General features: G+C 51.0%; 1 protein-coding gene and 1 long non-coding RNA gene across 2 annotated transcripts; one reads left to right on the top strand and one right to left on the bottom strand.

Moving 5' to 3' along the window:
- Positions 1 to 1,644: 1,644 nt before the first annotated feature.
- ASF1B (anti-silencing function 1B histone chaperone) lies at positions 1,645 to 10,204 on the bottom strand. Its single transcript, XM_026488015.4, has 4 exons — positions 9,640 to 10,204; positions 5,125 to 5,240; positions 3,232 to 3,408; positions 1,645 to 2,851 (listed from the first exon to the last, which is right to left on the bottom strand). The coding sequence occupies exons 1-4, from the start codon at positions 9,746 to 9,748 to the stop codon at positions 2,645 to 2,647; spliced, it is 609 nt and encodes a 202-aa protein (XP_026343800.1). The 5' UTR covers positions 9,749 to 10,204; the 3' UTR covers positions 1,645 to 2,644.
- Positions 10,205 to 10,476: 272 nt separating this feature from the next.
- LOC130543597 (uncharacterized) lies at positions 10,477 to 12,130 on the top strand. The gene is made up of 2 exons (XR_008959065.1): positions 10,477 to 10,967; positions 11,567 to 12,130. It is a non-coding gene; the product is annotated as an uncharacterized LOC130543597 (long non-coding RNA).
- Positions 12,131 to 12,415: the final 285 nt, after the last annotated feature.

The following is a 12,415-nucleotide window of genomic DNA, read 5'->3' on the forward strand; positions in this document are numbered from 1 at the left end:
GAGGCGCGCTGTCCGGCAAACCCCCCGCAGAGCATTCGGTGTCAATCCCGGGGTGAGAGGGCGGGGCGGAGATGCAGCCTACTGCCCGGGCGGGGCGGCAGAGGCTGGCGGGTGGCCGCGCCGCGCTCAGAGGCCCAGGAGGCAGTCCAGGCGGGCGCCCGCCTGGCCCCGTACGCACCGCAGTTCCCCGCCTCCGCTCAGTGCGGCAGCGGCCGCGGGCCAGCCAGGGTTGGCGCCGGGACCTCCCCCGAACCCTCCCGGCGCAGCCGCCGTCCACCTGCCAGCGGGGGAGGGGCGCGGCGGGCGCCTCGGGTCAGAGGTCGCCGGGCCTCCGTCAGTCGTCATTCATAAGGCCTGGCGCTGGATAGCAGGGTCCAGGCCGAGGAGCCTTCTAGGTCTCCTCCAGCCGCAGCCAGAGCTTCAGGAGGATGCTGGGCCCAGGGAGCAAAGGGTGATTGGGAGGGGGCTCTGTGTCCATCCCCTTGCTGGGCATCTACCCTGGGCTTGTGCGTCAGTAGTAAAAGCTGGCACTTGTTAAATACATTGCACCACACTCCCATCACGGAGGTACTATTACCATCACTCCCATTTTACAGATGAAAAATCTGGGGCACAGCCAGGCTGAGGATGCCCTTTGGGCAATACAAAGGGAAACTGCCCTCCCAGAGCAGTAAGATGACTCTTTTTTTCTGGGTGCCCTTTTATTTTCATTTATTTTTAAAGATTTTATGTTTAAGTAATCTCTACATGCAATGTGCTGCTCCAACTTAAAACCCCGAGATGAAGAGTTGCAGGCTCCACTCACTGAGCCAGCTAGGCGCCCCTGGGTGCCCTTTTAAAACACAGCCTGAGGTCAGTTTCTCACTACTGATATTTGAGGCAGGGTCATTCTTTGTTTGGGGAGGGGACGGTCCTGTGCGTGCACTGTAGTTTTAGAGGCATCCCATCTCTACCCACTGGATGCCAGTAGGACCTCCCTCTCCTCCACCAAAACCATCTCAGACATTGTTAAACGTGCCCCAGGGGGCAAAGTGCCCCCCAGTTGAGAACCACAAAGTAGAAGACCCAAACAGAACAGAACTTGCCGAGAGAGGCAGGGGGCTGGATGACTCAGAGGGGCTAGCTGGTCTCAGGTCTACAAGCCGATTTGCTGCTTTGCCTATAAACTTACACATTCTGCACCCTCTCCGGCAGCTGTTTGCACCCATGTTCCTAGGTCCACCAGTTTCCGGGAGGGAAGAGTCAGGGCACTTCTGTGAATTATGGGGAAATGGCTCACCAGCCAAACCAGTCTACTCTGGTTACAAAGTAAGGTTAAGTAAAATTTAATAAAAGTGTAAAAGTGTTGCTGCGTGTGTCCTTGGAGCACGATGTTAATTTCTTCCTGTGGGTCAAGGTCAAAGTCTAAAAAATCACTGGTTATGCTCTATCCAGAACAGCTGGGTTGCTTAACTTTTGACAAAGAGAAACCCCTCCCTGAACCTCAGTCTGGAGTACAATTATTTAACCAATTAAGACTAGGGTAAGAAGCTGAGCAAGGGGACAAAGGGCAGTCAGCCCACTGGCTGGGGCAAGAGCCCCCTCACCACATCATGAGAGATGGACAAATCTGCCCCAGCACACTTAAGACAAAAGCAGAATCAGTCTAGATGAAGTGCTTTTTATTTTTAGATCAACCAAACATATTTAATATAAAAACCCTTTAATATACAAACTGCAATCACAACAGCATCCACGTAGCAGCAAGGGAACGGGGCGTCATGGGGAGCTTGGCAGGGGGAGAGGTTTTCAGGGTCCCTATGGTTTCCTGTGCCTGCAAGAGCACGAGGTCTTCACAGAGGGCAGATCAAGGCAGGCAGAGGGGCCCTGATGTCAACACTAAGGCAGACCGAGCAAAGCAGACTCCTCCAACATGCCATCTTCCCACCATGGCAGCCTCCAGGAAAGCCAGATCCAGTTAGGAGATGACGGGAAGGTGGTTGTGACTGAGAGAAGAGTCAACCATCATTCCTCAGCCTCCTGCTGAGCACACCTTTGGGAACAGAGTTTTCCAGAGGCTGTTGGATTAAAAAGACCTAAAAACTGTCCTGGGAGAAGGACAGAAATTGTGTCCAAGTGTACCTTCTCACCAAGATTCCTTGCCTGTGACTCCAAAAAGCTGGGTGGATTTGTTCAGAAGTTTGGAAAGGGACAGGAATGACAGAGCCTTTGGCTCAACGGGGCTGGAGCTCTGCCAGGCATCGACCAAGAAAGCCTCAAGGCAGGCCAGGGAGGTCTGTGGGAAGAGCTTCGGGTCAATGGTACTCACAGGAGCATGGTGGCACAAAGGCTTACAGGTGGAATTTATAGTGTGTGTGGAAGAGAGAAAAGACACAAGTCACAAAGAATTAAAAACTGAAGTACCTGCTTCTTACAGGCCTGGGCAGTAGAGGTAAGATGATCCTTCTGGGTCAGGGCTGGAAGAGACCTGAGGCCTGCTACTTCCTCAGAGCCACATCTGACTGGCCTGGGTATAGTCGACGGCCCCAAAGTCCTCCAGATGGCCCCCATGGGACTCTCTGGGAGGCCCAGCTGCCCTCTCCAGATGTGCTAGGAGACTGGCCACAGTTCTGGCTGGGCCCAGGTAGGGCCCGGATTCCCGCAGTTAGATGCAGTCCATGGAATTCTCGGGGAGGAGCCCGGGGATGCAACCAGGGAGACCCAAGCCCTTGATGGGAGCACAGCTGAAGGGGAGGCCACAGCCCAGGGCAGGGTCCTGGTTCTCTATGGTCTCTAGCCTGTCCATGTTGTTGTCCCAGTTGATGTGGAAGCGGGTCACTCGGGGGTTCGAGGCCAAGATGTTCCTCTGGAGCTGGGGCAGAAAGAGGAATGTCAACCCTTGTCAGCATGCCCTGTCAATCCTCCCACGGAGCTGGGCACCCAAGCCCCTGCCCCAAGGCCAGGAAGAACAGAGCTTACTTATTCCATCACCATCAACAACTATGGGTAGAACTCCAAGGAGTGCCTGTGTACCATGACTTAGGGCTGAGACCTATCTAATCTCAATTCTGCGAGGCATGCTTCTGAGAAACAAAGACCTTTCTCTCTCTGGTTCTAGCCTGGAGCTGTAAGATCTGAGCATGACTTGAAAACCTTAAGAAGTGACCTTGGCTCCCAGTTCCAATGACTCAACTTCCCCAGGTGCAAAGGAGCCAGCCTGTCCGAAGCAGGAAGTGCAGAGACAGGCCCCACCTGAGAGAAGTCTGGCTTCAGGGGTGGGTTCTCCCGCAGCTCAGGATTGGGGTATTCGTTGTTGACGTAGTAGCCCACACGGATGAACTCCTGTCCATGGTACGTGCAGGTGATGAGGACCACGGTCACACCCACAGCATCAGTCTCAGGGATGAGGGATGGGTTGGGGGCGTCAGCCTAGAGGAAACACACCCTGTGCCTTAGCATTGATCCCACAGCCACACCTCCACCAGTTGACAATGATTTTCAAGCAGCACATATTTACTGAGCCAAAAGTATGGTCTCTGCCAATGGGAGTTTCCAATCCAGTGGGGAAGACAGAATCAATCCCACAAATGCCTGAAAAATGCTCGGTGTGACAAGTGCCACAAAGAAGTAAATGGTGCTGAGGAGTGTAGTGAGCAGGGGGGAGGGTGGCATAAGATAAGGCAGGTAGGTACCATGCCACCCAGGCCCTTTTGGGCCAGTTAAGGGCCTGGGGAAGAGCAAGAATGTTTAGCAGGAGGTAAGTGCTGCATCACTCTTGTGGTCTGTAAAGAAGACTGGCAGTGTGTGGTGCTGTGATGGGAGGAGGACCATTGTGTGAGCAGGGAGAGTGGGCAGGTTACAGTAGTCATCCCAGAGCGTGGACAGCGACTTAGACCAGGAAGGAGAGGACAGAAGTGGACAGATTTAGGGTGTGTTGTTATGGATAGGACCAGCTATATAACTGGCACAAAATGAAACATGGGATCCCTTATTCACAAATTAGTAAGTTTTAGCCAGTGACAGCAGAATATGAGACCAGGTGCTGGGCCCTATGTAGCTGCATGGGCTGAATGCTCAAGAAGCCAGCCCTGCTTGTGGAGTAGATGGGCTTGGCTTGCTGGTGGCCTGGGTACAGGTGGGTGAGGCGTTAGGGGATGGGATTAGGTTGCTTGGACTGGGGTGGGAGCAGCAGATTGGAAGGTAGGTGAGGACTGAGCAGAGCCTTTGATTTTAATATCTTTAAATATTTATTGGCCTGGGTACAGGTGGGTGAGGCGTTAGGGGATGGGATTAGGTTGCTTGGACTGGGGTGGGAGCAGCAGATTGGAAGGTAGGTGAGGACTGAGCAGAGCCTTTGATTTTAATATCTTTAAATATTTATTTATTTATTTATTTATTTATTTATTTATTTATTTATTTTAGAGAGAAAAAGGGAGAAGGAGAAGGGGGAAGGGGAGGAGGAGCAGAGGGAGAAGAGAATCCCAAGCAGACTCCACACGGAGCCGGATGCAGGGCTCAATCCCATGACCTTGATGATCATGACCTGAGCCAAAACCAAGAGTCAGACGCTCAACTGACTGTGCCACCCAGGTGCCCTGGGGATTTTGCTGCTCAGAATGGCCACCAAGCCTAGTGCTTTGTGCAAGGTGATGATGTGCCTTATGAAGAAAATACGTGTGTTAGATAAGCTTTGTTCAGGTATGAGTTATAGTGCTGTTGGCAGGGAGCTCAATGTGAATGAATCAACAATAATACTAAATAAGGTGTCTTTCAACATAAACACACATAAGACAAGACTATGTACTGATTGGTTGCGAATAGGGCTTGTAGGAACCTAACCCTGTATTCTTTCAGGGGCAATGGTTCGGTATTCACGAATTCACTAATGCAGCATTCTCAGCGACCTTACAGAACGTAACTCCAGTGAATAATGAGAATCAACTATGAATCAGTGGCTCGTGGTGACAACTATGACACAAAAGAGGAGGCAGGGGGGATTTATGAAATACTTCTAAGAGATCAGACAGTTCTTGAAAGCAGAGCCAGAATCTCAACCTCAACTTTTGATCCCTGAACCACACTGTGTGCTCTCAGGCAGAAGAGGATGTCTCTAGGTGTTGAGGCCTCAGGCCTCGTCTTTCTTACCTGAAAGATGAACATGTGTCTCCCCGCTGGGACAGGCCCAACTAGCACGGAGTCTAGGATTTGATCAAATTCCTCACTCTCAGCTGAGCCAACATAAATGATCTTCCACTCCAGATCTGTAAGGACAGGTGGTATTAAGGATTTGAAATGGCTGGGCAGCACGAAGGCAGGAGAAGTTCTTCTCATGTGAGTTGTAGACAGATCCTTAATATATTGAAAGATTTTTATTCTCAAGAACACCTGACATCAGCTGGGGACTAAGTGCCAGGCATCACAGACCTGAGCACTGCAGTGGGCATGAAACTCTACCTCTGTGGGGAAATTTCTCCCGTGAGCCTAGCTTTGCCAGGCAACCTTAACTCTGCATCTCAGGGAAACTCGGGGATCTCAGAGCCTGCGGGTGAACCGTATGGCAGAGGTTGAATTAGGAGTCACGTGACGGAGGCGTGCTGAGGAGGGAACAGTAGGGAATTGGGCCATTTCAGGGCCCTGCCCACTGGGTGCTGGGATAGGAAGCAGCATCCTCTTTCACACACAGGGACCAGTGCCACTGAACTGAATAGATCCCTCGACAACTGGGGCAGGGCAGCGGATTCCAATCCAGCAGGAGAGCCAGCCGGCAGGAGGGGGAAGACAAGGCCACTGGGGGAGCCAGCCAGCCCCCGGGTCTTCCAGTTCTGGCACCAACTCATGCCTACTCTCAGACATTTGGGTGACAGTGACTCAGTCAACAAACGTGGCATCGTAAGGTGATCCTCTGAACCCCAACTCTCTTGCATCTCATCCAGTAGGGGGATCTCATCTCTGAGTAGGTAGTTCCAGCAAGGTGAAAGGAAAAGTGCTTAAGGAGACCCTGCCCAGCAAGCACAGGAAATTCCCAGTGACCGCTGCCTCTTGCAGGAGGTCCAAGTGTATCAGGGGCAAGGTCATGCTAGTACAGGGGAGCTTGGCAGGAGACCTGCAACTTATTTTAGGTTCTTTGAAATTACACAACCTACAGCTCCAGCAGCTGGAGGAAATTTCACAAGCTATGAGTTTCACAGGAAGCAAACTGTTGTTGAAGTGGCCCTGTTTCTTGGTCCAGTGTCCCACACAGGGCATCCAACTTGGGAAACACTGCTATGCTGGGCCACAGCTACGGAGGTTTGTCACCTGAGCTCTAACCTCTTCCTCGATACACTGACTTCCTGTCCCTTTGCAGTGTCACCCAGGCCTTCTACCCAAGGACTCTAGCAGGTCTGTGGCATAGAGTGACCATCAGGCTCACCAGGGTTCAAATCCCAGTCTCTTACTATTTGCAGGGACGGTTAAGTTTATGGATTTATCTTTGTGACAAGGAGTGACACGACTAGACAGAACACGTTTCTGGGTGAACAAAAATCAAGCTGGCTCTGTCCTTACCTTTCTAACACAGTTCTCTATTTTGGTAGCTTTCCTCCTGGCCTTCCCCGCCCCTCCCCCACCAGTGGAGTCCCATTATGTGTGCGTTTAACTAATGGGCTGGGGGGAGATAAAAAGGGAGCCAAAGGAGAGCAGGCCCTGTGTGGGCCACAGGCACTGGATGTTCAATACCGTGGCAAAACCTAAACAAAGGCTGGTGTGGGTGCTGCCCAGGAAAACGCACTGCGCCAGCAGCCAGGAAAATGGGCCACAATGGCTCCCTCAAGAGGGGCCGAAAAAGAAACCAGAGAAATGACCAAGGACCATAGAGAAATACTGACTCAAGGGGTTAGAGGAGCTGATAAAGTCATCTACGGAAGACAGCAGATGCTTGAAAATAAGGACCTACAAACTGGATCATCTTAAACTTGCTGAGCGTTTTAAGCAGAAGCATACTTAAATGGCTCTGTTTTTTTACTATAACCATTTTTAGAAGTGGGAGGTGGACTGTACACACGTAACACGGTGTACCTAACTTTTCAGGCAATTTCAGGGGTAACTTGACAGTATTCAATTTTGTCTTTATGTCCTAACTTTACAATCGAACAGTTGACAACATGCTCCTCCACTACATACGAAAACAAAACCAAAACTAATACCCTGATTAAAGGCATGTAAAAATTCATCGTAGTTGAACTAGCTGAAAGTTTCCCACCTTAAAACAAAAACTATCTAGTAGGCTTTTTTCCTGTTTATCATTTTGCCTTTGTTCAGAATCATATAGATGAATCTTGGCCTGACCACGGGTTAGCGGTGGGACAGAACATCTGGTCCCATGACTTATTCAAAGAGTGGCTGTTGAATTTCTCAATGAAAGAGAGGAAAAACACACCTAATGTATTAAATGTGGACCCATGCCTTGGAAGCATGTATTTTCAGTTGCCGAGGAGAAAAAAGAACCGAAGGGGCTTGAAGCCCTTGGGGAACAGGGTCAGCCACTGATTGGGGTTTGGGTCTTTTGTCGGATCTTCAGTTGCCAGTGTCAAGGTAACAAGACTGAGATTTCTCCAGAATCTGAGAGACTTCTAAAGCCAAGCCCCCTCCATCTGTTTGGGAGGCAGGAAACGGATTCTCTCTGCTCCATGGGAAGAAGGCCAGGAAGAGGCAGAAAGCAAGTTGGCAGGTCAAAGTCATGGACAGCCCTAGGGGTAGAACCAGAGTCTGGATTTCCAGGCCAGAGTTTGCTTTCCAACTTGCATTTCTCTGAGCAAAAGCTTTATTGTCTGGGTGTAATTAATAATAGCACCCCCTTCATTCTCTTTTGAGAGTGTTTTGATGTGGAAATAAGTTCTGTGGTCAGTATTATTTATGTGCCACTTCTAAAATAAGGGATGAATTCTTTCTTTCCCAGTTATGGCAAAGGTCGAGAACTCTGGACTTCGAGACAAACTCTAGTGTCAATGCTTCTACAGACCTAGCGTCAAGACTTCTACTTCTATGACCTTGGGGAAGTCATTCCATTTCTCTCTATTAAAAAATAATGTCCAGCAGGTTGACTTTAGACTTTCCTGCTCTGAGTCTCTAAACAGATTAGTAAAGTAACAGTGCAGAGGTTTTCCTAGGAATAGAAGTACTAGATAATGACTATGCAACCCTTTTTAAATGCAAGCAGCACAAACAGGCTGTTTGAAACCTGATCTCTTGCCTTCTGGGAACTGTGAATCCCTTAACCTATTAGCTCCTTACATCTCCTCCTGGCTTTAAAATTAAATTCTTATTCCACAGTGTCATTCTACACTTTAATTATTTATTTACACCCTGCCTTGTTCCAAAAAGGATTTAGCTGGGCTTATTCTATAGTTAGTCACAAGTAGATTCCTTAATTTAAAAAGGAGAAACTGGGAGAGACTGATCTATTGGCCCAGCCGAACACACACATCTCAAACTGCATCAACCCCAAACTAATCCAAGCGGCTGGCTTCCCGCACAAACCAGCCACCTACCACTGAGAGGCGCTAGTTAGCACGCCATGGCCTCACAGATCTCCAGCTCCTCAGCGGCTGCCTCCTCTTTAACCACCAAGTGGAGAATCTGTCTAATGGAGTACTTCCTCCTGAAAGGGGTGCCAAGAGTCCCTGGGCAACCTTACATTTTCGATTTTTATAGACCTTTACTTGAAAGGTCTTTCATTCTTTGTGGTTCCTGACTTCTCATCTGTGAGATGAGAGACATGCCCGCCTTTACAACACAGAGATGAATAAGTACATCTGTGAAAGCACCTTCGAAAAGATGCACAAAAAGTTCTGACCTCCCAGCCGATTGTTTGAAGCCAGACACGATCATGGCTTAGGCTGGCCCACCCACCCCCAAGACTGGGTCAGACCATCAAAAGTGTTGAAAGAATTTCTGGAATCTGGTGGGCAGACAGTGAGAACCGGCTGATGCTTGCCTGGTTATGCCACCCTTCAGATATGAGTGTGTTTATCGAAGCACACTGACAGGAAGGAGGAACAGGAGCTGGGAAGACCAAGTTACCCTGAAAGACTGGAGCTGGAAACCTGCCATGCCTCCCCAAGTGGAGCTCAAGAGTGGAAAATTGGGGCCAGGCTAAGGAGGTGGGAAGCCAGGTTCTAGAGGGTACGTGCTTTGGGGGTAGAAAACAATCAGAAGTGGGTAGGGGTGGGGTTGTTTTAAATATCAGCCAGGTGGGGAGGGGATTACTGGGAGACAAATGCGGAGATCGGGGCGAGTAAAGTCTTGCCACGGGGGAAAGGGATTTCAGAGATAAAGGCTGACGGAGGGGCTCCGCTGGGAAAAAGGAAGGGAGGCTGGGGAAAGCAGGGTGACTGAAGGTCTCTGCAGGTTAAAGAATGGAGACTGAGGTCTTTACACAGAAAACAGGTGCCCAGGAGGAGCTCCACAGAAAAAACGGGGATGATGGTCTTCACGGGGGAAACGGGAGTAACCCTGGGGAGGGGGTCGGGTTGGCCATGGGGTGTCAGGGGTAGTCTCTACAAGGAGGCTGCGGCTGAAGGGGAGGGAAGGAGGGAGATCAGGGTTGGAAGGGCTTGTTTTACAGGAGAGGTCGGGGTTGGCCGGGGGGGAGGGGGGATCTCCACACAGGCCCAGCCTCACCGTCCGCCAGGGCCTCATTGCACTCGAAGCTGATCTCGAACCGGAAGGGGCTGTGGAAAGGGCTCGGATTCTCCAGCACCGCCACGTTCAGCACAGAAACCTTGGCCATCGCCTTGCCGGACTGAGGCAGAGGCCACAGCTGGAGCCGAGCCCGCGCCTGAGTCCTCTGTGGTCAGCGGGGTAGCGTTACCCAGAGCCGCTCCCGCCTCTTCTGTCCGCCGACTGAAGTGCGTATTTGGTCCGCGCGCCTCCTTCAAATAGTCGGCCCTACCCTCCGGCCAATCACCGTCAACGCTCTCCGGCGGCGCGAGCACACCCTCAGCCAATCCTGGGGCGCGGGTCGGCGCGCGCCGAGACGCCCCGGGCCAATCCATGGAGCACCCTCTCCGGGCTGCGCAAGGAAGGCGGAACCATTTCTTGGCTTCTTTGGGTGCCCACAGGAAACCAATCCCCAGCGTCTCCGACTCGGATGTCTAGGGCGGGGGTGGGCGGAGGCAGAGCGCGAGGCTCATTTTGGCCAATCCCGAAGGTTCCCGCACCGGCCAGGCCCGCTTTTCGCCCCGCCCTTCCGGAGGCCGCATCCCGGCGGAGGGCAGCGCCGCCAACCGCCTAGCGGTGGCGCGCGGCGCCCGCTTAAGAGGGCGGGAAGGGCGGTGCTGGCGCCCGCAGTGATTGGCAGGCAGGCGTGTGGCCGGGCTGATACAGATTCTCTGAGAGGTGATTGGCTAGGTTGGTTGCGGGGCGGGAGGAGAGGAATACTTAGCTGGGGATTCGCCGCAGAGGAGCGGAAGTCGGCTGTCGGCGTGCTTGAACCGTGTGTGGAGAGGAAGGAGGAGTGTTTGTAGCCCCGGCGTCGGTCAGCAGGTGAGCGTTTTCGGCACCTCCTCTAAGGGGCTTCCGGCCCCTCAGGCCCAGCGGCGGGGGAGTCCGTAGTGAACGTTGTGAACGTTGGTCATACTCCTGAGGGGAAACGGAGCGGCGCTCACGGGGCGCGCTGGGGCCGGGGCCCCGGGAGTGGGACCTGGTTCGAATCCCGCTCTCGCCTCCTCGAGGGCCGCTGGGAGGTTTAAGGTGGGCAGCGCCGTCAGGGGGAGTCCGGCCTCTGCCACTATCTCCCCTCCCGGTGAACGGGGCCGTTGAAAACTGACGGACTTGACTCGTGACTGCATAATACAACCAGAAACTTCTGTCTGCACCACTTCGCCGGGGTCGGACCGCCGTCGCGCCCTGCCCGGGAGACTCCAGCGCCTCTTGCACCCACCCTCTGCTTCTACCCGCGACCAGTGGAAAATTAATGCGAGCCACATTTCTCGCTTCACATTTTTCTAGTAAGCACATTAAAAAAAAAAAAAAGTAAAAAAAAACAGGTGAAATTAATCTTAATGTTATCTTTAACCCAGTGTAGCCAAGATCTTATTTCGACACGCGAAGGGTGTAAAAAATACAAATGAGAGATCTTCCTTTCTTTTAGTAAGTACCAAGGCTTCGAAATCCCGTGCGTTTTACCGTTGCAGCTACATTTTCATCGGAAAGAGTCGGTCTGGCTTTAGGTTTCATAAAATTGAGAGTTGAAAATGTAGGTTCACAGGCCCACGCCGTCTGTTCCCAACATACAAGTTTTCCAGGAGCTCGACTGCACGTCGTGTTTTCAGTGTAAGCGTTAATCAGAATTCAGTGATGGGGAAAGTTCTGTGCTGCAGTGGCACGAACTGCGTGCAGGTGTTTATGAGCCCCTGTGGCAAGTGGCTGCTGTTTTCTTAGTGTAGGTGTGAAACAAATTGGATCAGCCACTCTTAAATAGAGTGGTTTTCTATTCTCGGGATTAGAATATTGTCTTCGAGACTCTGCATGCTTTGTTTCCTACTACCACTCCCTTTTCTCCAAACCCAGCTTCAGTTCAGCCAAACTCTCTTTTGGTGCCTTACAGATCTGACCCGGCATTTCCGGTGCGGAACCTCCACCCAGAACCTCTTCTCCCGGCTCTTGGCATGACTGGCGCCTTCTTGTCATTCAGGTCTACCTATTCAAATGTGCTTTTCTCAGAGAAGCCTTCGCAAGGGTCCCCTGGCCACTGTTGAGACTCATAGAGTGTAGGCCTGAACAGCACCAGTTCAAGCCACTAGCGTTTCTTACCCAGCCACCTCTGTGGTGTTGGTACAGTTGTAAGGCCTCATGATGCTAGGTATTTTTTTTCTTTTTGTATGTCTACATTTCACATTAAGTTAAAAAAAAAATGTTTTGTGGTTAAAAATATTGACCGTTGTTTTTCCTTTGAGATGATTTGGCTGCAAGAAAATCCCCATTTATGATCAGCTATGATTTCTTGGCAGTCATTGGGCATACTTGTGAATTTTTGTGACTGAAAAAAATCTAATTTTCAGATTATTTCCAAATGTAATTCAATTGTTTACATGAATACTAAATTTAATGATGAATGAAGTTGCCATGATGTTGTTTTCTAGACATTTAATTAAATATTTATTCATTCCAACTTCGTAGTTTTCTTTTTGCATTGTGGAACTTTTCCCCACCCCACCCCCTGACCTTTTCATACACCCTGAGAAGCTCATCAGCCACAAACATGTCTTTGGTGCTAATGAAGAAAATGGCTTTCTTTCTATAATGAGTACTCCATACAGCTGGCTGAATAATCTTCAGTTGTAAACCAGATCGTGTCATTACCCTGCTTAAAACCTACAAAAGCTGGGGCGCCTGGGTGGCACAGAGGTTAAGCGTCTGCCTTCGGCTCGGGGCGTGATCCTGGTGTTCTGGGATC

This window comes from Ursus arctos, unplaced genomic scaffold (genome assembly GCF_023065955.2).
Source record: "Ursus arctos isolate Adak ecotype North America unplaced genomic scaffold, UrsArc2.0 scaffold_14, whole genome shotgun sequence".
Taxonomy (NCBI): domain Eukaryota; kingdom Metazoa; phylum Chordata; class Mammalia; order Carnivora; family Ursidae; genus Ursus; species Ursus arctos.

Bases quoted from the DNA above. Each gene is read 5' to 3' on its own strand.
- ASF1B (XM_026488015.4), bottom strand. From the start codon at position 9,748: ATGGCCAAGGTTTCTGTGCTGAACGTGGCGGTGCTGGAGAATCCGAGC. The intron at 5,241-9,639 runs GTGAGGCTGGGC...CTGTCCTTACAG, and splicing joins CAATGAGGCCCTGGCGGACG to ATCTGGAGTGGAAGATCATT. The intron at 3,409-5,124 runs GTAAGAAAGACG...TGTTTCCTCTAG, and splicing joins GACACATGTTCATCTTTCAG to GCTGACGCCCCCAACCCATC.